Genomic DNA, 26147 nt, shown 5'->3' on the forward strand with positions numbered 1-26147 from the left:
ATGGAGTAAAACCGTTATTAGCGCACCAGGATAGGAAGATTTGCCAAGACCTATAATAGATCTTGGCGGACGTAGGCTTCCTGGCCTGTCTCATGGTGGCAATGACATCCTGAGATAACCCTGAAGACGCTAGGAGCCAGGACTCAATGGCCACACAGTCAGGTTGAGGGCCACAGAATTCAGATGGAAAAACGGGCCTTGTGACAGCAAGTCTGGGCGGTCTGGAAGCACCCACGGTTGACCCACCGTGAGATGCCACAGATCCGGGTACCACGACCGCCTCGGCCAGTCTGGAGCGACGAGAATGGCGCGACGGCAGTCGGACCTGATCTTGCGTAACACTCTGGGCAGCATTGCCAGAGGAGGAAACACATAAGGCATTCGAAACTGCGACCAATCCTGAACTAACGCGTCCGCCGCCAGAGCTCTGTGATCCTGAGACCGTGCCATGAATGCCGGGACTTTGTTGTTGTGCCGTGACGCCATGAGATCGACGTCCGGCGTTCCCCAGCGGCGACAGATCTCTCGAAACACTTCTGGGTGCAGAGACCATTCCCCCGCGTCCATGCCCTGACGACTGAGAAAATCTGCTTCCCAGTTTTCCACGCCCGGGATGTGAACTGCGGAGATGGTGGAAGCTGTGGCTTCCACCCACTGCAGAATCCGTCGGACTTCCTGGAAGGCTTGACGACTGCGAGTGCCGCCTTGGTGGTTGATGTATGCGACGGCAGAGGCGTTGTCCGACTGGATACGGATCTGCCTGCCCTCCAGCCACCGATGAAAAGCCAATAGGGCTAGATACACTGCCCTTATCTCCAGAATATTGATCTGAAGGGATGACTCTATCGGAGTCCAGGTTCCCTGAGCCCTGTGGTGGAGAAAAACCGCTCCCCACCCTGACAGGCTCGCGTCCGTGGTGACCACAGCCCAGGTTGGGGGTAGGAAGGATTTTCCCTGCGACAGAGAGTTGGGAAGGAGCCACCACTGAAGTGACGTCTTGGCTGCAAGGGAAAGAGAGACGTTCCTGTCGAGGGAAGCCGAACTCCTGCCCCATTTGCGGAGAATCTCCCATTGGAGTGGCCGAAGATGGAATTGCGCGAACGGGACTGACTCTATAGCTGCCACCATCTTCCCCAGGAAGTGCATGAGGCGCCTTAAAGGGTGAGACTGACTCCGAAGAAGGGATTGCACCCCTGCCTGCAGAGAAAGCTGTTTGTCGCTTGGAAGCTTGACTAACACTTGCTGGGTATGAAACTCCATCCCAAGGTACGTCAGTGATTGGGTCGGTGTCAACTTGGATTTCGGGAAGTTGATGATCCACCCGAACCGCTGGAGAGTCGCCAGAGCGACAGATAGACTTTGTTGACACGCCACCCGAGACGGGGCCCTGACTAGGAGATCGTCCAAGTAGGGAATCACCGAGTGGCCCTGAGAATGCAGGACCGCCACAACGGATGCCATGACTTTGGTGAAAACCCGTGGTGCTGTCGCCAAGCCGAAAGGCAATGCCACGAACTGGAGGTGTTCGTCCCCGATGGCGAAACGCAGGAAACGTTGATGCTCGGGTGCGATCGGTACATGGAGATAAGCATCCTTGATGTCGATCGATGCTAGGAAGTCTCCTTGTGACATTGAGGCGATGACCGAGCGGAGAGATTCCATCCGGAACCGTCTGGTTCTCACATGTCTGTTGAGTAGCTTGAGGTCCAGAACGGGACGGAATGACCAGTCCTTTTTTGGCACCACGAACAAGTTGGAGTAAAATCTGCGACCACGTTCCTGAAGGGGAACGGGGATCACAACTCCTTCCATCTTTAGAGCGGCTACTGCCTGAAAAAGTGCGTTGGCCTGAGCGGGGGGCGGAGAGGTTCTGAAGAAGCGAGCCGCAGGACGAGAACTGAACTCTATCCTGTAACCATGAGACAGAATGTCTCTCACCCATCGGTCTTGAACATGTGGCCACCAGGCGTCGCCAAAGCGGGAGAGCCTGCCACCGACCGAGGATGCGGTCAGGGGAGGCCGAGAGTCATGAGGAAGCTGTCTTAGAGGCAGTGCCTCCTGCGGCCTTTTGTGGGCGAGACTTGGATCGCCACACATAGGAGTTCCTCTGGCCCTTCTCTGGCCTGTTGGACGAAGAGGATTGGGACTTGGCGGAGGGACGAAAGGACCGAAATCTCGATTGAACCTTTCTCTGTTGAGGTCTCTTAGGTTTGGCCTGGGGTAAGGAGGAATCCTTTCCCTTGGATTCCTTAATAATCTCATCCAATCGTTCGCCAAACAAACGGTCGCCAGAAAACGGCAAACCGGTTAAGAACCTCTTGGAAGCCGAATCTGCCTTCCATTCGCGCAGCCACATGGCCCTGCGGACTGCCACAGAGTTAGCGGATGCTACAGCTGTACGGCTAGCAGAGTCCAGGACGGCATTCATGGCGTAGGATGTCAGTGGCATCCTTTAGTGATGAGCCATCTGCAACCGACACCACGGATCTAGCCGCCAATCTTGAGACTGGAGGATCCACCTTGGGACAGTGAGCCCAACCCTTAACGACTTCAGAGGGGAAGGGGTAACGCGTGTCAGTGAGGCGCTTAGTAAAGCGCTTGTCCGGGACCGCTCTGGGATTCTGGACAGCGTCCTTGAAGTTAGAGTGATCAAAAAACGTATTGCGTGTACGTTTAGGGAACCGAAACTGGTGTTTCTCCTGCTGAGACGCCGACTCCTCTACAGGAGGAGGCGGGGGGGAGAGATCTAACACCTGGTTGATGGACGAGATAAGATCATTTACTAAGGCGTCCCCCTCAGGTGTATCAAGGTTAAGGGCGACGTCAGGGTCAGAGCCCTGAGCTGCGACGTCCGCCTCATCCTCCAGAGAGTCCCCAAGCTGGGATCCCGAGCAGCGAGAGGAAGTCGGGGAAGAGTCCCAGCGAGGCCGCTTAGCCGGTCCAGGACTACGGTCGGGGCAGGAGTCTTCCGCCTGAGACCGAGGGGCCAACCTATGAGCGCGCTTCGGCGCGGACCGAGAGGGGCCTGGAGGAGACGAGCCCACAGGGGCCGGGGCCTGTGAAAGGTCCGGTCTGGACTGCAATGCCTCTAGCAGCTTAGAAGACCATTTGTCCATAGACTGAGCAATGGATTGAGAAAGTGATTCAGAGAGTTTCTCAGCCAAAGAGGCGAACTCTGTCCCTGCAGCCTGGTCAGGGGGAGCAGGGGGGTCTACATGAGCCGAGGGGCCCACCAGTGTCCAAGGCTCCGGCTGAGCAAGCGAAACAGGGGTCGAGCATTGCTCACAGTGAGGGTAGGTGGAACCCGCAGGTAACATAGCCCCACAAGAGGTACAGGCCGCAAAAAAACCCTGTGCCTTAGGGTACTTTCACACATCCGGATTTTTGCTCTGCGGCACAATACGGCGTTCTGCAGAAAAACCGCAACCGGCTTTTGCAACGCCGATTGCGGTTTTTTTTTGCATTGACTTACATTAGTGCCGCATTGTGCCGCAGGGGCTTGCGTTCGGTCCGGTTTTTGCCGCATGCGGCAGATGTAGCCGATGCGGCGGCCGGATCGAACGTACCCTGCAACGTTTTTTGCTCCGGCAAAAAACACCGCATCGCGCCGCATCCGGCCGCTGCGGCGCATTTTTCAATGCATCCCTATGGAGGCCGGATGCGGCGCGATGCGGAAAAAACCGCATCCGGTCGCCGCATGCGGTATTTTCCACTGCGCATGCTCAGTAGCATGCCGCAACCGGAAAAAACCGGACCGGCCGCATGTAAAAACTTATGCAAAGGATGCGGTGTTTTCACCGCATCCGTTGCATAGTTTTCACAGCCGGATTGAGCCGCAGGGCTCAAACCGGATGTGTGAAAGTAGCCTTAGCAGACTTGCTCCTTGTGGACGACATGCTGTTGTCTCCTAGGAGAGTGATCACTGAGGGTATATGGTAAAGGGGTATATAGCCCACCGAACAGATAGATATAGATATATACGTATCTAATCCGGCACCCTAGGGGGACCAGCACCGGGTGACCGGTGTGGCTTACCGACCGCTAACGAGCGGAGTGTGTCCTCCCGATTCCCTGCCTTGGATCCCCTGGAGCTGCAGAGCTGTTCACTGAGAATCCTCCACCGGCAGAATGCCAAAAAATGGCTGCCGGAGCTCTCAGGGGAGGAGTGGAGCCGTGGGCGGCGCCAGGAAAGTGCGGGAATCTGGGGTCCCCACAGTGATCAGTGAGGGGGGAGGAAACATGCAGGATGCTCCAGCCCTCACATCCGACGTCAGGTCGGTAATCCCGCCCTTACCCCTGACAGGCAGGCCCGGGGGCGGGATTTTTGCCACTAGGCCGCGATAAAGCCGGGGACTAAATTTGAGACCGCGCCCGACAAGCAGGCACGGAAGTCCACCGGCCTCCTGAATTCAGCAGCCGCCGCGGCTTCCGGGAAGAAGGTGCGCTCCCTGCACAGTCCCCAATGGGGACACAGAGTACCTTTGAGTTGCAGGGCCCGGTCCCTGAGGTTGAAGAGGCTCCGGTCCGGCAGGTTCCCACAGGGGCTGCGGATGGAGCACGGTCCCAGTAAATGGATGACCGCTTAGGATCCCACTTCTCCCAGAGCCGCTTAAGGGATGGTGAAGGAGACGGCATGTGGCTCCAGCCTCCGTACCCGCAATGGGTACTTCAACCTTAACAACACCGCCGACGTAGTGGGGTGAGAAGGGAACATGCCGGGGACCCCGTGGGGGCCCTCTTTTCTTCCAACCGACATAACTATGTATGAGAATGCATGAGTGGATGTGTGCCTCCTTCCACACAAAGCATAAAACTGAGGAGCCCGTGATCCAAGGGAGGGTGTATAGGCAGAGGGGAGGGGTTACACTTTTTAAAGTGTAATACTTTGTGTGGCCTCCGGAGGCAGAAGCTATACACCCAATTGTCTGGGTCTCCCAATGGAGCGACAAAGAAAGAATCAGTTGTAATATCTGTATACTCTTTTGCTTCCTCCCCGGCCCAGGAGATATGATATGATCAGACCATGTCCCTGTATGGTCAGACACGGCCATTACACAGCACACAGCAGGGACACATATACAAGATTATCTCAGCACAGGAACATTTTTTTAACACATTCAATTGTGGAAATTATTATTCTAAGATCTATTGATTACAATCAACATTAAAATGACGTTTGTTCGTGTGAATCCCCTTTAACCCCTTCACGACCGGCCGATTTTTCGCTTTCCGTTTTTTTTTTCGCCATTCTTTTTCTGAGAGACGCTTTTATTTTTCAGTCAATATGGTCATGTGAGGGCTCATTTTTTGCGGAACGAGCTGTACTTTTAACTGAAACTATCAGTTTTACCATATAGTGTACTGGAAAATGGCAAAAAAATTCCAAATGCAGAAAAATTGCAAAAAAAGTGCGATAGCACTATTGTTTTTGAGATATTTTATTCACTGTGTTCACTATATGGTAAAACTGATGTGTGGATATGATGCCTCAGGTCAGTGCGAGTTCATAGACACCAAACATGTATAGGTTTACTTTTATATAAGGGATTAAAAAAAACCAAAAAACAAACGGAAATTTGTCCGAAAAAAGTGGCGCTCGTTTTATGCCATATTCAGTGACCCGTAGCGTTCTCATTTTTCGGGATCTATGGCTCAGTGACGGGTTTTTTTTTGCGTCTCGAGCTGACGTTTTTAACGGTACCATTTTTGCACAGATGCTACGTTTTGATCGCCTCTTATTGCATTTTGCGCAAAAGTTGTGGCGACAAAAAAACGTCGTTTTGGCGTTTGGATTTTTTTTGCTGCTACGCCGTATACTGATCAGATTAATTGATATTATATTTTGATAGATCGGGCGTTTCTGAACGCGGCGATACCAAATGTGTGTATATTTATTTTTTTTAACCCTTTAATTTTCAATGGGGCGAATGGGGGGTGATTTGAACTTTTAGGGTTTTTTTTTTTAATTTTTTAAAACTTTTTTTTTATTTTACTAGTCCCTCCTAGGGGGCTATTGCGATCAGCAGTCCGATCGCTCTGTACTATCTGCTGATCACAGCTACATAGCTGTAAACAGCAGATACGCTCACTTTGTTTTTCACTGTGCCGCGGGCACAGCGAAAGTGAAAGCAATTCATGTGTAGTACAGGAGTCCTGACATGACCCTGTGCTACCATGACAACTACCAGACGTCACGTGATCGCGTCATGTGACTTCCGGTATCGGGCGGTAAGTAAAAGTTTACCGCGATCGTGCTTATAATGACGCTGTTACATATTGACAGCGCCATTTAAGGGGTTAAACGACACGAGCAGATAACGATTCTGCTCGTGCCTAGCAGGCACACATCTCAGCTGTGAAAATCAGCTGAGATGTGCGCCGATCGCGGCATGCTGCCGCCGGCAGACCGCGGGCAGTAACGTTATGACCGCTAGAACGTAATTTTACTGCCCGCGGTCGTTAAGGGGTTAAGTCTGGTCTTACTGAGGATTGCAGCATACAGTGTTTGGGGGCCAGTGAAATTTCTATCTAAACGCATAACTTCTGGTTTTGGCTTTTTCCCCCCTGCCATTTACCGATGTGGACGTCTCTATAGGGTCCAAATTGTCAGAAAAAAAATAAAAATAAAAATATGTAGCTGCAAAAGCGCCACCCCCCAAAAATATAGGTAACAAAGCTTTAAAAAAAAAAAAAAAAGGGAATGCATGTTAAAAGTATAAATACTATAATACTATACTATACTATACTATAATCCTATACTAACGCATAGGGCGTTAGTAACAGCACCACGCCTCTTGGTACAGTGAGTGATACGACTTACCTGACTCTCATATGGGAGGAACGCCAAATTAATCTCCTTGAACGTCTTGATCACTTTCGGTACTCTGGATTTCCCCAATTCATTGAAGAGACTTTCAGGACAAGCTGAGGACAAGACAGGCACAAGTTGTCAAAGGGACCCTTATGGTGAGGCCGCGGTGACGGTCATGGGCAATCAGGAGTAATTTCCTTTCAATTTTACGCTCGTAATGATTGGTACATCATTTTTTAATTAAACATTTTGTGCAATATCTCATACAAAATCCAATGCAATGGGTTTTTCTATACTGAACCCCACTAATATCCATACTCACTGTCTGTGAAAAATATATGGACGGCTTTGTACATGGGAGTACACAGGTCTTTGAAGTCAGAGATGAGAGCTCGGACAGACTGTAAGGAAAAACATAAAACGAGATTAACGTCACAGCAAGTATTCAACATATCATGGCATACAAGGAGTGATCTACCGGCACATAAGATGCATGGGGAGCGATCCGGTCCATGAACCACAGAATACTCAAGGTGGTAAGGTCACAGGGGGCTAGGACCCCCAGAGATCAATTGTTATCTGTGTGAGAAATCCAGCACAAAGTGTTCAAATCCCCTACTGCGCCCCCCGAGGAGAAAGGAAGAGTTCACAGTTCTTGCTGTACATGTTATGTGTATAACAGGGTTAGTCACCGCTGCGGCCAGTGACTTGTTGCAGTGGTCACATGTCCAAACTCGGCCATCGTAGGAAACACAAAGCCTGTAGAGAGACCTGTGCAACATTAGAGAAGCGGCCCTAGGCCTAAGACACACGGCATGAAAATCGGAGCGAGTGGAATGCGATAAAACATCACATTCCACTCAGAACAATATTAGCCTATGTGTCAGCACCCATGTGCTATTATTTTCTCAGCCCTAATCGGACTGAGAAAACAAACAATCACAGCATGCTGCGGGTGCAATACGATCCTTGTTCCTATCACACCCATTCAAGTCTATGGGGCAAGAAAAAAATCGCACTGCACTCGCAGTACACCAGTGTACCACGAGTGCAGGGCGAGAATGTCAATAGCCGGCAAAGGAGGAGAGAGGGAGATAAATCCCTCCCAACCCTCCTCAGCGCCGGCCCGCCCCTCCTCAGAGCCGGCCCGCCCCTCCTCAGAGCCGGCCCGCCCCCCGCAGCTGTGGTCTGATCGCATGATTGGACCTCCGTCGCAGTGACACTCGGCTCCCACTGTGCTGCCAGCGTGAGCAGAGTGTCATGCGAGGATCGCATCAGTCCCCCGTGTGGCCCTGGCCTTATACATAAACCAGTCAACAGAGACCAAAATGATACACTTTTGGCCTCTGCGAGTGAAATGGGGGCCTATGGTTATATTTGACGTATGTGCTGAGGATTTTCCCCATGTATACGGGTGGACTCTACAAACGTGAATGGAGTCTAATCTGGTAATCATCTACAGAGACGCCAAACTGGACAACCCCGTTATTCGGCTTCATAAAGAGACAACAGAGCTGGAGAGCCACCGGAGCAAAGTGCACAGGAGGATCTGCTCCTGCACCAGGCCATTGTTATTGTAGGCACTTCCATAAGTAGCACGAGATGAACTGGTCTAACTGGTTTGTGCCCTTACCACCATGAGATTACAGGCCTTATTCTCAGAGCAGAACTGGGATAAGGTGTTTCTTACAAATCTACCATTAAAATGACATCACATGGTAGCAAATGTGTGTGACCGCAGGGTCAGCAAAAACATGGAGTCCAGCCCCGATGTTATATAAAGGACATAAAAGCCCTGGTGTCGGATCCCGGAGGAGTTCACGCGAGGTGGATACCTGCAATGACGTAACTAAGCAAATGCAAAAACCAAGCCTCAGCCAGCGGAGCGGATGGAAAGAGAAATATTGATCCCATCCTGACGGGGACAACTTTGTGGCTTTTCTTCAATGAGCGATAGTTTGGGTATTTTTTCTTCTGGATGAAACTTGGAGTTTTGCAGGACACCAATCACTTTATGGACACAGCAATGCATTATATGCTTATTGGTTTTTATGTTGGGAAAAGGGAGGAGGTGATTTAAATTCTTATTTAAGAATTTTTTTAAACCCTTTATTTTTTTTTTAATTTGCTTTTGACTCTGCAGTCTCCTGAACTTCATGGGATCAAACAGTGCTGGGGGTCTTCAGTAGGACGCTGGCTGCCCTCATGTTTCAAGTGTGGTGTAATGGCTGCGGGATCAGACACCCCAGTGGGGGATACAGAGGGGCTTTCACCAGTTTGAGTATGTTATCTGGCCACATCATGGAATAGCAGCTGCAGAGCTGAATAAATCATGGCTTTTATTAGTTAACTAGCTGTACTACCCGGCTTCGCCCGGGTTAATAACTGCTGTTAACAAAAAAGAGAATTTTGTTACTTACCGTAAATTCTTTTTCTTATAGTTCCGTCATGGGAGACCCAGACCATGGGTGTATAGCTACTGCCCCCGGAGGACACACAAAGTTACTACACTCAAAACGTGTAGCTCCTCCCTCCTAGCATATACACCCCCTGCTAGCCAGTCCTAGCCAGTTTAGTGCAAAAGCTGAAGGAGGACATCCACCCACAAGAAGAGACAGAGTAAAATCCGGAAGAACCGGAACTTCTGTCTACAACAATAACAGCCGGTGAAGACACACGGAACAAGAAACCTGCCAACAGGCAATAGGGAGGGTGCTGGGTCTCCCATTACGGAACTATAAGAAAAAGAATTTACGGTAAGTAACAAAATTCTCTTTTTCTTTATCGTTCCTATGGGAGACCCAGACCATGGGACGTTCAAAAGCAGTCCATGGGTGGGAATAAACAGACAACTGAGAAGCAGGCAAACCTAACTTCACAAATGGGCGACAGACGCCGGAAAAATGCGTCTGCCCAAGCCCGCGTCTGCCAAAGCATGAGCATGCCGTGGGTAGTGCTTCGAAAAAGTATGCAGACTAATTCGAGCTGCAGTCTGACAGACCTACTGAGCCGTAACCTGGTGCCTGAAAGCCCAAAAAGGCGCCGACAGGTCTGATCAAATGTGCTCTGATCCCCGGCGGGGAAGGCACTTGAGTACACTTGTAGGTCTCGGAAATGGCCGACCTAAGCCAACGAACCAGGGTCGGCTTAGATGCCGAGAGACCGCTACGCTGACTAGCAGTCAGCACCAGAGAGAGGTGCACCGCCTAATAATGGCGGTGCGACACACATAGATCCGGAGCGCCCGCACCAGATCCAGGATATGCAACGCTTCCTCAAGCGATGAACAGGAGCCGGACAAAAGGAAGGCAGGAAAATTGCCCCGGATAAGGTGGAAGCAGTAACCACCTTAGGGAAAAAAATCCGGAGTCGGACGAAGACCACCTTGTCTTGATGCAAAAGACCAAAAAAAGGGAGTGACTCCGAGAGAGTGCAGCCAGAACTCTCTGGCGGGAAAATATAGCCACTAGAAAGACTACTTTCTGTGAAAGATGAAACAAAGAAACCTCCCTAAGAGGCGCAAAGGGGGGTTTCCGGGAACCGGGAGGACCGGATTAAGGTCCCAGGGCTCCATAGGCCGCCGGAAAGGCGGAATGATGTGAGATGCGCCCTTAAAGGAGCGCACCGGAGCCAGCCGGACAATACGCCGCTGGCACATACTGACAGAGCCGAGACCTGTCCCTTAATGAGGGATAGTCCTAGCTGTAGACCGGACTGTGGAAGGGACAGGAGGGTCGGCAAGGCCAAAAAGGTCAAAGGACACTTTGGAGCTCGAGTCATAGCGGAGATGACTTCAGGAAGGATATCAGAAGTCGCCAAGATCCAGGACTCAAGAGCTACGCCGTCAATCTGAGAATCCAGAATTCTGACGGAAAAAACGGACCTCTTGAGAAAAGGTCTGAACGGTCCGGAAGATGCCATGGCAACCCAACGGACAGAAGGAGCAGGTCAGAGTACCAAGCCTGCCTGGGTCAGTCTGGAGTATGAGAATGACCCGACGGCCCCCTTTACTGATCTTGCGCAGGACTCTGGACAAGAGGTAGAGGGTGAAATACGTAAAGAGACGAAGCTGGGATCAAACATGAACCAGTGTGTCTACCGCAAAACCTGAGGATTGTGGACCACGGTTGGACAGCTGAAATAGTCTGCCTCGCAGTTTTCACATCTAGGATGTGGGCTGCGGATACGGTGGACTAGGAGTCCCTTGTCCACTGAAGAATGTTGAGCCGCCAAGATTGCCAGGCGGCTGAGTGTCCCGCCCTGGAAGCTGATGTAGGAAAACGCTGTCACGTTGTCCGACTGGACTCGAATGTGCCTAGCCGCCAACAGATGGTGAAGGCTTAGAGAGCTAGAAATACAGCTCTGATTTCCAGCACATTGATCCAGAGGGCTGATTCGGACAGAGTCCAAGCGCCCTGCGCTCCACGGTGGAGATATACTGCTCCCAAGGCGGATAGGCTAGCATCCTGGTGAGGATCACCCGGGACGGGGCCAGAAAGGAGCGCCCCTGAGACAGAGTGGCCGAAGCCACCACTGAAACGAGCCCCTGGTCAGTGGCGAAGCCACCACCCCGTGGGAGGAGGGAGTTCGCTTGTACAGCGGAAAACATCCAGTCTCAGAGGACGCAGGAGGAACTGGGCAAGGAATCGCTCCCATTGACGCCACCGTCTGACCAGCACCTGTATATGGTGTCTGATAGAACGACGTCGACCGCCAGCGGAGGGACTACTGATCGACTAAGAGCAGCTTCACAAGTGCCGACAGAGTCTCGAGAAGGCCGTCCAGGGCAAAAGATCACTGCAAATCCCTAGGGGTGCAGGACCTGAAGCACAGCTGCCCCAATGAGAATACTCGAGGGGCCGTGGCTAACCCCAAGGGAAAAGCCACAAATTGGACCACTCCGATTGTCAAAACGTAGTCAACGCTGGTGTGAAACTGCGATTGACTCCTGCAGATAGGTATCCCTGATGCCGATGGCTGCTAGGGAATCTCATTGGGTTCTTGATTGATCCGGTGAAAAACACACGGAACAAAACCGAGACGCCATGTGAAAACGCCACACCTGACTATGCTTGAAAAGCTAAAGATCCAGGTCGGAAGACACCGCCCTCTTCGGGGACTAGTAATAGATTTAAGCAAAAATCTCAGAACCGTTCCCAGTCGGGAACCGGTACAATTACTCCATTGGCCTGCAAGAAATGCCACGGCCTGTGAGAAGACGGCAGCCTTGGAGCCGGGAGGAGTTGACAGAAAAAATCTGTTTGGCGGGTGGACAGAATTCCATCCTGTAGCCATGGGAGATATAATCCCGCCCCCACTGAACGGAGACGTGTTAGAACCCTACGTCGCCAAGTGGAGAGAGCCTGCCCCCGACCAAGGAGGTTGTTGGCGTGGCTAGATAGCTCGGAGGAAGCTGACTCAGTGGCAGCATCTCCTGCGGTCTTCTGAAGACGCAGCTTCGAGCCATTTGGTTCTATGAACCTAGGCCGAGCGAGAGGACGATCAGATGGAGGAACGAAAAGAACGAAACCTCGACTGATTCCTGCCCTGGACAGGTTCCCTGGTTTAGGTTTGTGGCAAGGAAGAACACTCCCCGCCAAGAGCTTCCTTAATTTCATCCAGTTGGTTCCGAGGAAACTGGTCCCTCCGAAGCCACAGGGGCCTGCGGATAGCGAGGAAAGTAGCCAAGACCACCGCCGTGCGGTGTCCAGCCTGGCAGACCTGGCAGAGGATGAAAAGACTGAAGTCTGGAAGTTCAGGCAACCGTTTTGGGCATAGAGTCCCTGTGCGGGAATGCATCTCCTCCAGAGAAGCAGAGAAGGAACAAAAAAACCGCACTGCTGTAAAGCTGAGAACGAAGCTCCTGCCGCCCCCATACCGACTTTGCCAAAAGGACAACCGGGCGGACCGCAAAACCTTAAGTGAGGAGCCATCAGACACTGACATAACGGTCCGGGCTGAGCCACCTGAGGTGAATGAGCCCACTTCTTGACCACCATTGGTGGACAGGGGAAACACAGTCCTCAGAATCACGCTTCATGGGAAGCGACTGTCAGAGCGGACCCTGGGCAGGTGACAGGGGTCTGAAAACTGGAGTGGTTAAGGAACACACGTTGTGTTCACCTAGATAAGGTAATTCCGGCTGATTGAGGTCCAGTACAAAATTAATGTACCGTGGGATCCTTATAGAGGTGCCGTCAGCCACTGATACAACTATCCGGGCTGAAAGTCTAGACACCGGAGTGGCCACCCTTGGCGAATGAGTACACTCCTTGACCACCTCTGATGGGAGGGGGGAGACAGGCAGCAGAACCCCGCTGTGGGGTCTGCAGGACAGGCTGTGGGCTTGGACGCAGCGGGCTGAAAACTGGAGTGGTTAAAGAACACACTCCTCGTCCTATTAAAGGTATACTGATGCCTTTCTGCCAGCGGGGAATACTCCCCTGATACAGGCGGATGGATGTCCAGTACAAGTATAATGGACGCAATCCAATCATTCGCATCTGCGTCACCTACGGACGGATCAATGTACATAAGGTAGCGTCCGAGCCCCTGGTAGAGACATCCTCCTCGTCCAGTGAGTCAGCTCGTAATCGGAGCTGCGGGACGGGGAGGACAGGGGACCCTGCGTCTCCCTGTCAGGAGGACGGGGTCTGAGCCCAGAAGGAGAGTCCCTTGTGAGCTTTGCTGAGCGAGCTGAAGCAGAAAACGCCCTGAGAAGGGGGCTGCATGCTCAGCAGATGCCGGGACAGCCGACCCCTGGAAATAGGATTCCCCCAGGGGTCAGCCACCGAAACCGGAGCAGCTGGAGGGACCATTAATGAGCCTCCAAGCTGAGGGGCCACAGTGGTTACGAGCTCGGTTCATTCGCATCTCCTGCAGTGGACAATAAAAACAGCCTGCAGCCTCGCTCTGTGAGACATGCTGCAGAGGTGGGGGCTCTGTCTAGAATGTCTAGAATACCCAAGACAGGGGTTCAGCCTGGGGAGACTCCAGGCTGAGGTACCACCACATAAGAACCATTACAGTGTGGGTCTGTGCCGGTTCAGGCAATATCAGCTTACATGCAGAACATGTAGTGTACAGTCTTGGAGCTTTGCTCCTAGTGTGAGACATGCTGCTGAGGAGGAGGTTCTATAATAAAGAATTAACTCCTTCAGAATGCCCTGAGAGTGTATAAAAGTGCACAACCAGAGGTTGTGACTTATCAGGCCGCTATATGAGTGCCCTCCGGATTCCAAGCCTGGACCCCCAGCCAGATATTCACTCCCTCTGCACTGCAGAGCAGCCAGCGCCGACCAGTGTACTAAGAACGCTGAGAAAATGGCGCCAGAGTGAGGGGGTGGGGGGGGGTTAACCCAGGAGCGGGAATCGGAGGGCTAAGGAGATGTACAGGGGAGGGAATCATCTCCTCAAAAAGGAGGGTCCTCCCCTGTGCAGAGCGGCCGGCGGGCGGCGCTGCAGTGTCCCCCTGCATGACTGACATGCAGGGGAACGAAACGAAACTAGGCCGCGGCTGAAGCTGGGGCCTAGAGTTATGCATGCGGCCGACAATCAGGCATCATCGGCGCGGTTCTCAGTAAAAACCGTGGAACCGGACGGAAACACAGTAAAAAGCAGCATTATCAAAGTAAATCACTGTCCCCCCCAATAAAAGTGCCCCACATTGCAGAAGGACCCTCTGAATAACGTCTCTATACTTAGCTTTGAGACGCAGGGCCCAGTCCCTGGGTGGGGTGGGGGGTTCAGTGCTCCGTCCAGCAGGGTCCTGCAAAAGGGCTGCGGATGGAGGCCGGTCTCCTGCAAGGCAGTGAGAACCGTGTTGGCTCTAACTTCAAGCCAGAGCCCCTAAGGGATGGTGAAGGAGCGCGGCATGAAGGGCTCCTGCCGTGAAGTCAACCTTAACAGCACCACCGCCAGGGGGGTGAGAAGGGACATGCCGGGAGTCCAGTGGACCCGCTTTTCTTCCAAATCTTTAGAAAAATGAAAAATCAAAAAAGGATGCATGTGTGTGTGTGATCCTCCTGACACAAAGCATGAAACTGGCTAGGACTGGCTAGCAGGGGGTGTATATGCTAGGAGGGAGGAGCTACACGTTTTGAGTGTAGTAACTTTGTGTGTCCTCCGGGGGCAGTAGCTATACACCCATGGTCTGGGTCTCCCATAGGAACGATAAAGAAATAGAATGTATTAACAAAAATGTATTCTGCACACAAAAACCACCAAATAGATAGAAAATTATAATGTCTGCCTCTTTCCCTGTCTGTGTCTGCCTCTTTCCCTGTCTGTGTCTGCCTCTTTCCCTGTCTGTGTCTGCCTCTTTCCCTGTCTGTGTCTGCCTCTTTCCCTGTCTGTGTCTGCCTCTTTCCCTGTCTGTGTCTGCCTCTTTCCCTGTCTGTGTCTGCCTCTTTCCCTCGCTGCATTGTGACACGCCAACATTCCATATAAGGGCGTGGCTGCGCATTCTTCTGAAGTTCTGGCTGCACTGTGGCTTCCAGCTCTATTCGCTTTAATGGAGGCAGGTTTTTTGGTGAATAACTGTAAAGCGCAGGGTTAAAATTCCCCTCAAAACATAGCCTATGACGCTCTCGGGGTCCAGAAGTGTGAGTGTGCAAAATTTTGTGCCTGTAGCTGTGACGGTGAAGATGCCAATCCCGGACATACATACATACATACATACACATACACACACACACACACACACACACACATTCAGCTTTATATATTAGATTTGTCCTCTCTCATTGTGGAGATAGTAGCTTGTAAAGTTTAGGTTATAATTTATGCTACATGCAAAAGGGTGTTATCAGAGATTCTTCACTGGGGGCATATACTTCTTCCCTGCATAGGGTTGATCAATCAGAAAGGCAGCAACATACTAGGGGGAAAAAAAATAAAAATAAAATCGAACACGCTTCTCACCATATAGAGTTGGTTTCTTATGTGAAACATGTAATAACCGACAGGTTGCTCTCTTCACTGATCTCACACCTGAGCTGTGCATGATTTCAAAATTCCAAGAGTAGAAGAGCGCCGGATGAGGTTACATATGACATGCATCTCAAGGCAGTCAGTCTGGCGGGGCAGTACATGAGAAATTACAGCATTGTCACAGGAGAACTGCAGTGAGATCAGTGAGGAGACTAGACTATCATTACATGTCTCACATGAGAGAAAGCCTGCTCCAAGCTGTTGTGAGGGCGTGTCTTTAAACCCCTGTGTGTTGCTGCCTGCTTCTGATTGGTCAACCTCATGCAGGAGAATAACTACACGCCCCCAGAGAATAATCTCAGCTAATACCCTCTTGGACTAAACATAAAATTACAGCCTAAACTTTATAACGGAGAGGAGAAATGTAAAAATAAGGTTTTACTCACCTTTGCAGCCACTATTCCATGATGTGGCCAGTTTAAACACCCTCAAACTGGTGAAAGCTCCCCTTCAAATGGCTTAGGCTGCTTTCACACATCTGTTCTTTGTATTGCGGCTAAATCTGGCTCTAAAACCTATGCAATGGATGCAGCGAAAAAAACGCATCCTTTGCATAAGTTTTTACATGCGGCCCGTCCGCTTTTTGCCGGTTGCGGCACGCTACTGAGCATGCACAGTGCAAAAAAACGCATGCGGTGGCCGGATGCAGTTTTGCCGCATCGTGCCGCATCCGGTGTCCATAGGCATGCATTGGAAAAAGCGCCGCATCAGCTGGATGCGGTTTTATTCGCCGGACAAAAAAAAACCGTGCCAGGCAAAGTTCCATCTGGCCGCCGCATCGGCTAAATATGCCGCATCCGGCAAAACCGGACCGAACGCAAGGCCATGCGGCACAATCCGGCACCACTAATGAAAGGCTATGCGGAAAAAAAACCCACAACCGGCGGCAAAAAAAAAACTGTTGCGTTTTTTCTGCAAAGAGCCGGATTGTGCCGCACAGCAAAAACCGGATGTGTGAAAGCAGCCTTAGCTGTAGTGAACAGAGCTGTCTAACACATAATGGGGCTAGTTCTGCTGGCTGTATAACACGTTGGAAAGGCGTTTCCAGTTTATGAGGACACTCCACCTGCTTCCATGGTACTTGGCATTGGTAGACTATTGTATTAGTTTGTATACAGCAGTGACCAATCGGTCCCCACTGATACTACTCAAAAATGCTGAACAGGATAAAAATAGTCCTGCTGTAAAATTAAAATATGTAGTGTGACCTCTGGTGGTGAGTTTTAGGGCCAGAAACCATGTAAGTATGGGCCTACCTGATGAGGCCTTCCATGGATGTAAAACAAGTGGAATGACTCCCATCTCTCAGCTATATGATGAACAATCACTGAAGTGTTTCCCCTCACTGTGTAGAAGACAGAACCTCCCTTCTTGCCTAATATTTAGGAGTCAAATCCTTTTTAATTCCTTTGAGTGAGATCACAGCTCCATGGGATCCTGGAATAATTGAATTTTTTTTGCCGCTACGGCGTTTACTGATCAGATTAAATTGATTTTATATTTTGAAAGATTGGGTGTTTCTGAACGTGGTGATACCAAATGTGTATATTTTTCATTTTGTTAACCCTTTAATTTTCAATGGGGAGAATGGGGGGGTGTTTTGAACTTTTAGGTTTTTTGTCTTTATTTCTTTTAAAACTTTTCTTTTTATTATACCAGTACCCCTAGGGGACTATAACGATCAGCAGTCTGATCGCTCAGTCTTTCTTGTAGATCAGAGCAGCATTGCTCTGATCTGCAGAAACGCTGCTCTCCTCTAACACAAGGCGCTCTGCCGGCTGTAAGAGGAACTGACTCATGATCGATACATGAGTAATCACATCACCCTGTGCTACCATGGCAACAATCGGATCCACGTGATCACATCATGTGACTTCCGATGGAGCCAGGTAAGTGAATGCTTACCATGGCTCGCTGTTACATCGCGCTGTGACATTTTCACAGCGTGCTGTATGGGGTTAACAGGTGGGACACAATTGTGAAGTTGAACGAAATGTATTGCTTATTTTAACCTTTTGTAAAAAATAAACTGAAAATTGGGGCGTGCAATATTATTCGGCCCCTTTACTTTCAGTGCAGCAAACTCACTCCAGAAGTTCATTGAGGATCTCTGAATGATCCAATGTTGTCCTAAATGACTGATGATGATAAATATAATCCCCTGTGTGTAATCAAGTCTCCATATAAATGCACCTGCTCTGTGATAGTCTCAGTGCTCTGTTTAAAGCGCAGAAAGCATCATGAAGACCAAGGAACACAACAGGCAGGTCCGTGATACTGTTGTGGAGACCTTTACAGCTAGATTTGGTTACAAAAAGATTTCCACAACTTTAAACATCCAAAGAAGCACTGTGCAAGCGATCATATTGAAATGGAAGGAGTATCATACCACTGCAAATCTACCAAGACCCGGCCGCCCCTAAAACAAGGAGAAGACTGATCAGAGATGCAGCCAAGAGGCCCATGATCACTCTGGATGACCTGCAGAGATCTACAGCTGAGGTGGGAGAGTCTGTCCATAGGACAACAATCAGTCGTACACTGCACAAATCTGGCCTTTATGGAAGAGTGGCAAGAAGAAAGCCATTTCTCAAAGATATCCAAAAAAAAGGGGTCATTAAAGGTTGCCACAAGCCACTTGGGAGACACCAAACATGTGGAAGAAGGTGCTCTGGTCAGATGAAACCAAAATCTAACTATTTGGGCACAATGCCAAACGATATGTTTGGCGGAAAAGCAACACAGCTCATCACCCTGAACACACCATCCCCACTGTCAAACATGGTGGTGGCACCATCATGGTTTGGGGCTGCTTTTCTTCAGCAGGGACAGGGAAGATGGTTAAAATTGATGGGAAGATGGATGGAGCCAAATACAGGTCATTCTTGAAGAAAACCTGTTGGAGTCTGCAAAACACCTAAGACTGGGACTGAGATTTGTTTTCCAACAAGACAATGATCCCAAACATAAAGCAAAATCTACAATGGAATGGTTCACAAATAAACGTATCCAGGTGTTAGAATGGCCAAGTCACAGTCCAGACCTGAATCCAATCGAGAATCTGTGGAAAGAGCTGAAAACTGCTGATCACAAACGCCTCCATCCAACTTCACTCAGCTCTAGCTGTTTACAAAGGAAGAATGAGCAAGAATTTCAGTCTCTCCATGTGCAAAACTGATAGAGACATACCCCAAGCGACTGCAGCTGTAATCGCAGCAAAAGGTGGCGCTACAAAAGTATTAACTTAAAGGGGATGAATAATATTGCACGCCCCAATTTACAGTTAATTTGTTAAAAGTTTAAAATAAGCAATAAATTTCACTCAACTTCACAATTGTGCCCACTTGTTGTTGATTCTTTACCAGAACATTAATATTTATCTTTATCTTTGAAGCCTGAAATGTGGGAAAAGGTTGAAAAATTCAAGGGGGCCGAATACTTTCGCAAGGCACTGTATTTATGCTGTATCTGGGGTGGTACAATTAATAGCCGCCGTTGAGCGGGGGCGCCAGATTGTCTTATATGGGTGCCAACCTCTGCGGACAGGAAGGGAGACACTAGGGAATTTGCCCCGGGCCCCTTCTGTTTTGTGTGCAATAAACTGTTTAATATAGATATATACAATCCTGGGTAATACCCGTACTCTACATATTTATATACAGACAGAATACCGCTATGTGTATAAGCTTTCCTACAGGTAAACATAAGATTTAATAGGCTTTATCATTTTCTAATTGATGGTTATGTGTTGGTTATTTATAAAAAAGAAAATTTCAATAAAACCCCTGTAAGTATATACAACCACTAAACATTTATACAGAGCTTGTGATCAAATTTCAGCGGTGCGACTGCATCATAGTATAGTCGGCCATCATATCACTGGACGAGTCCGAACACAGCTGGGACCCTTAAAGGGAAGCGGTCAGGTCCCATATGCGTTCTGACCTACAAGCAGGGGCATGTGTGGCCTAGTAACCCCTTCCTCCCCATCCCTGTGTTGTAATAGTGTGTAATATGAATGTATATAATATGTTTTATTACTTACACGTTCCCGATGTAAATGATCAGAGGCTCTAGCCCCATGGGCATCACATTGTGCCGTGGGCGTTTGCATGCTCTCTATGGTATCGTGCCCCTGTGGGAGTGATACCATGGATTTGCATGAGCGACATCATCATCGCTCCTTAAGATCCCGTGCGTGCGCACTTCTCATTCCAGCAGCCTTATTATTCGGGGGCTTCTCGGCTTCAGACACGCACTCCGCATGCTCAGAAGACTCCTGCGCTTCCAACCATGCGCAGAGTGCGTCTGAAGCCAAAAAGCAAACAACTGGATAACAAGGCTGTGGGAATGGTAAGTGCGCATGCGCGGGATCTCAAGGAGCGATGATGACGTCACTCATGTAAATCCATGGTATTGTGCCCACAGGGGCATGATAGCACGGAAAGCATGCAAACGCCCACAGGGGCAATGTGATGCCCAGGGGACTAGAGCCTCTGATCATTTACATAGGGAACACGTAAGTAATAAAACATTTTTTTATTCATTCATACTACACACTATTACAACACAGGGATGGGTAGGAAGGGGTTACTAGGCCACACATCACCCTGCTTGTAGGTTAGTTCGCATATGGGACCTGACCGCTTCCCTTTAATTCTGTACATGGAGGCTGCCAGGCACGTTCCAGCACACCTTATCTGGGACAAAAGCAAATTACTAGTCGGTCGGGGGCAGATGTGGCAGCTGGGACGTCAGACTGGATAAACCACATTTTCACATTCTGAAGTGAAGGGCTATAAAACGAGATGAGTGATCAGATAATCGGTATTGCTATAAAGTAACAGGAGAGGACACAAGTAATCAGACATAAGCTTAAGCAGGCGAGACCGCTCTCTCTCTGGGAAATTGGGGTCCTGTCTCGCCCAGTTACCACCTTAAGACGCTTTTTTTTTCCTCCGTGAACTTTTATTTGTTGACTATATCAGATGTGCAGTATGGATCATTAAAAAAACCAAGATGGCAACTGAAGTACCTTATCACTGGGGGTGATGAGATAAATGGCCTCGAGGCTGGGGATCGGCTCCCTCCTTTTATTCACATCTTCAACGACTGAAGTTTGAATAGACAAAAATAAATAAGTAAATAATATAAAATATACATATATATTATACACACAGTAACCACAATACACCTTTTCAAATACATAACTAAGGCCATAAACGCAATATAATATAAACAACAAAAACAAAAGGATTGAGCCTAAAGGATCAGTTTATTAAACAATTGATAAATACATCATACAGACACATATCTAATTGTTATATATATATATATATATATATATATATATATATATATATATATATATATATATATGTACAGTACAGACCAAAAGTTTGGACACACCTCATTCAAAGAGTTTTCTTTATTTTCATGACTCTGAAAATCGTAGATTCACATTGAAGGCATCAAAACTATGAATTAACACACGTGGAATGAAATACTTAACAAAAAAGTGTGAAACAACTGAAAATATATCTTATATTCTAGGTTCTTCACAGTAGCCACCTTTTGCTTTGATTACTGCTTTGCACACTCTTGGCATTCTCTTGATGAGCTTCAAGAGGTAGTCACCGGAAATGGTTTTCCAACAGTCTTGAAGGAGTTACCAGAGATGCTTAGCACTTGTTGGCCCTTTTGCCTTCACTCTGCGGTCCAGCTCACCCCAAACCATCTCGATTGGGTTCAGGTCTGGTGACTGTGGAGGCCAGGTCATCTGGCGTATCACCCCATCACTCTCCTTCATAGTGAAATAGCCCTTACACAGCCTGGAGATGTGTTTGGGGTCATTGTCCTGTAGAAAAATAAATGATGGTCCAACTAAACGCAAACCGGATGGAATAGCATGCCGCTGCAAGATGCTGTGGTAGCCATGCTGGTTCAGTATACCTTCAATTTTGAATAAATCCCCAACAGTGTCACCAGCAAAGCACCCCCACACCATCACACCTCCTCCTCCATGCTTCACGGTGGGAGCCAGGCATGCAGAGTCCATACGTTCACCTTTTCTGTGTTGCACAAAGACACGGTGGTTGGATCCAAAGATCTCAAATTTGGACTCCTCAGACCAAAGCACAGATTTCCACTGGTCTAATGTCCATTCCTTGTGTTCCTTAGCCCAAACAAGTCTCTTCTGCTTGTTGCCTGTCCTTAGCAGTGGTTTCCTAGCAGCTATTTTACCATGAAGGCCTGCTGCACAAAGTCGCCTCTTAACAGTTGTTCTAGAGATGAGAAGGTGTGTCCAAACTTTTGGTCTGTACGGTATGTATGTATGTATACATGCATGTACGTATGTGTGTAATATACATCTCATTATTCCTATCCCCATTACAAGAGTATCAATCTTCTATCTTTACGACCTCCACCTCCTGTATTAGAAGTCATGGAGCTGCCCACCCTTATATACACCTGTGCCGAATTAGGTAAGCACGAATTGGAGACCACTGTGCCACATGCATTGGGCACGATTAGATCATTGATAGCACAGACACAGACTTACTGGTGATGCCTTCATCCAATATGTCTGACATTTTACAGCAGGAGGAGAGGATGCGCATACTGGTGTGATCGACGAGCAGGACCTTCGAGAGAAAGAAAAATCACATTTAGTAGGCAATAGTGAAAAGCAAAGGTAACAGCTTCCATGTCCAGCCGAGGTTCATTCCCCTAAATACAACAAAGCTGTAGTGATCTATGTCCTGCTGACCAGGGTGGTAGTGCCTCTATACCCACAAGATCAGATTCAGGAGCCTGGGGGGTAGCGGGACCCTTGGTGACACCAATCCTTGCAGGCTTGACCATAAAATTTAGGGGGTTATAGTAAATGCACCATCTAGTTGGTTGGACAGATGCAGTAGACTCCATCTGTCAGTCTACTGACAAGCCCCGTCTTTCCACTGCCTTTTTCATAGTCTATAACCACCACTCAGAAGTTAGTTGCAAGATGGCGCCGCAGGACCAGAGAGTGTCAATAAAAGATGAAGCTGCCAGAAGGTCAGTATATGACGGGGGCTTAGATTTAAAGCGCTACTCCAAAGGTGAAATAAACAAAAAAACAAACAAAACACTGTAGTGGTGCTAAAAGACCAACACATATTTCACATTCAAGTGTTCGTTCATGATCTATAAGGAAAGGTTTGCATGCCTGTACCACTGAGATATTTTCTGCCTGTGCCCCAACGCACGTCTCGTGACCTAATCATAGGGGATGTATGCTGCTGTTCGTTTGGGACATAAACCCACAGTTGGGCTACACATTAGAAAAGGAAGGAATACTTAAAAATATGTGTTAAAGCAGCTTGACAGAATGTGGTTCTCAGGGATTGTATCCCTAGCAACCAGTCTGTCTCAGATTCAGCCCAGGCCTAAGTGGGTGAAGGGAGAAGCCAGCAGACACTTCTCCCTGTAGTGTTCAGCCACATTCCAGCAAGACTGTATTTTTCCTCACTCGACATACTTGCATAGAGTGAGGGTGCGCCCATGTAGATGGCATGTGGCCGTACGTGACATCACATAGTTGCAGTAACGCGCCTGCCGCTCCCAGCGCATCCTCACAGCGCACAGTACATGCAATGTGAGGATTCACAGGTCTGCAGTCACATAGACAGTCATGCAGAGAGACTGCAGACTTGTAGCCTAAAACAAAACACCCCTTTAAAAAGGAGCCCATCAGTTGATCCATGCATTCAGAACCTCAGGGAGGATAAATCAGAGTCCGGTCCCTGCAGTCCAAGCATCTATGTACTACTGTGAAATGGGAATGGAAGTCCCGGGCGGCTTCTCGGGGGCTACTTATCTAGCCTGGCAGATCTCCCCCTACTTGTGTATAAGAGGAGACATGTCAGGCTCGGGGAGCGGGACGGGACATACCTCTGAATCAGTCACCGCATCCACAGTTGCTTTTTTTCACATTTACTCTCTACCGCAGCATCTCATATCAAAACATAGACCGGTCTCAGATTCATGCTACCTGTGATTCTGGCAGCATGAATCAGCCAACTGGCTCCTTTTAAAAGGAATCTGTCATCAGGATTTGCTACCCGATCTGAGGGCAACAAAATGTAGAGACCGAGATCCCAATTCCAGCGATCTATCAATTTCTGGGATGTATATTGTCATTTTGATAAAATCACTGTTTTATCTGCTGAAGATCTAGCTGTTCGCTGAATGCTAAGCTCTGTGTAACCCCGCCCACAGCACTGATTGGCAGCTTTTAACCCACATACACTGTACTCAAAGATGCCAATCAGGGCTGGGGGAAAAGGTTATACAGAGCTAATGAATATGAAGGACTACGTGGCAGCAGGTGTACTAGTCCTCTTATGATTATCTCCTTTTGATAAAACAGAGGGGCATGGCAGCTATAAGTCCCCTTACTTTACTGGCAGCCAGACTGGCTTGCAAAGTCTCCTTAAGGAGAATAGTGTTCCCCGTGGTCCCCACAAAGCTTCTCATGAGCCAGATCAGACACCCCATAATTTGCACTGACGAGGGGCAAGCACCCCGAAACATTGTGTCTGCAAATTGGGATTCTGATCTGGCTTATATATCCTAGGTCATATGCAAAGGATTGTTAAAAATCCACATTGACTTTTAGGATCGCTACTTCCAATAGGTGGCGCTGCGCTAGAGTTTGTCTCCTTTCCTGGAGAGATAATTTGATAAAACAGTGATTTTAACAAAACTACTCTAAGCAGCCCAGTACGTAACATATTGCTGGAATCAGGGTCTCCATCAATACATTATGTTGCTCTTAGATTAGGTGGCAAAAACCTACTGATGGATTCCTTTTAAAGGGGTTAAAGTACATAACAGTGTCTCCCAAAAAATTAAGGGGGCACCATGCCCACTTCAAACCGTTGAGTGGCTGGGGTGCGCAGAATTGGACCCCCACCAATCTAATACTTATTGACTATACTGATGATAGTCCATTCATTCAGAAGACCTCATGATAGAAAGAGGTTACATTGCAGTCTGTCATAAAAAACATGTAGTGACTCCAAGGACATGTGGACCTTAGAGCGCCTGTCAGTTTTGGGTCCCGTATTCCATGCAGTTTCATTACACACTGTATATTTACAGTAAATATATCAAAAAGACTGACCCGCACATCCAACTGGTGTGAACAGGTGTTAGTTGAAAACACATAACTACAAAACACATGCAGCTGCACTCAAATGCTAACAATGAATAAGGGAACTCTGACATAGCATTACTGCTATAGGAATATTTGTAAAAAAAAAAAAAAAAAAGATACCTAGCTTATGTATTTGCCAATGCATATGAGCCAAGGTAACCAATGGCAAGGTGATTTCAATATACCGGGACCCTAACTTAAATGCCTATCTGGACTGAGTTAGAATCCCAGGATATTGAGATCACCTTGTCACTGGTTACTAGGCTCACATGCATTGGCCAAGCCATTAGCTAAGTACCATATTTTTCGTTTAATAAGACGCACCAATATATAAGATGCACCCCAAATTTGGAGGGGCAAAAAAAATTAAAAAAAAAAAACATATGGGGTCAGTTTTATAATCTGGTGGTATATTATCAGGAAGAGGGGGCAGCAGCAGAGCAGGGGGTCACAGGAGGCAGGAGCGGTACTGGAGTACTGAAATACTGCGAGTAGTATAGGAGGGGGCACAGATACTCATTGTGGGTGCTGCTTTGTGCGGGCCCGGTGACGCCGCTCTGCTCGGTGCGGGCCCGGTGACGCCGCTCTGCTCGGTGCGGGCCCGGTGACGCCGCTCTGCCCGGTGCGGGCCCGGTGACGCCGCTCTGCTCGGTGCGGGGGGCGGTGACTCACTAGCCATTCTAAAGATGTTGGCGGTCAGCGGTGAGCGCTTCCAATAATGGCGGTTGGAGTCGGCACATGCGCAGATGAGAGCTTGAGCTGAGAGATCCATCAGCGCACGCACTGACCCTAGGCGCCATTATTTGAAACCCTGACCGCCAACATCTTCAGAATGACCGCATGCCGTACAGAGCAGAACGGAGCAGTCGAGCGCCAAGCAGAACGGAGCAGTCGAGCGCCAAGCAGAACGGAGCAGTCGAGCGCCGTGCAGAGTGGCCCTACACAGAGCAGAGCAGCGGCGCCCGATGCACAGAACAGCGTCGCACAGACCAGTAGCGCCAGCAGCACACCCCATAGTATTACCCCTGCCTCCTTTGACCACTCTGCACAACCCCCCGGTAAGCTGTATCCGGATTTTAAGACGCACCCCTCATTTTCCTCCCAAAGTTTTGGGAGGAAAAGTGCGTCTTATAATCCGAAAAATAC

The 26147-nt window shown here is 49.0% G+C and overlaps 1 protein-coding gene across 2 annotated transcripts in view; it reads right to left on the bottom strand.

Moving 5' to 3' along the window:
- The window catches only part of STXBP2 (syntaxin binding protein 2), a 134028-nt gene that overhangs the window by 72418 nt on the left and 35463 nt on the right, over positions 1-26147 (bottom strand). For both annotated transcript variants that reach the window (XM_075346368.1, XM_075346367.1), the window contains exons 3-6: positions 22365-22446; positions 20838-20914; positions 7134-7212; positions 6821-6924 (exon numbers count right to left, since the gene is read on the bottom strand). In XM_075346368.1, the coding sequence (XP_075202483.1) occupies positions 6821-6924; positions 7134-7212; positions 20838-20914; positions 22365-22446 (342 nt within the window). The remainder of the gene's footprint in view (positions 1-6820; positions 6925-7133; positions 7213-20837; positions 20915-22364; positions 22447-26147) is intronic.

Source organism: Anomaloglossus baeobatrachus, chromosome 4, assembly GCF_048569485.1.
Source record: "Anomaloglossus baeobatrachus isolate aAnoBae1 chromosome 4, aAnoBae1.hap1, whole genome shotgun sequence".
In the NCBI taxonomy this organism is placed as follows: domain Eukaryota; kingdom Metazoa; phylum Chordata; class Amphibia; order Anura; family Aromobatidae; genus Anomaloglossus; species Anomaloglossus baeobatrachus.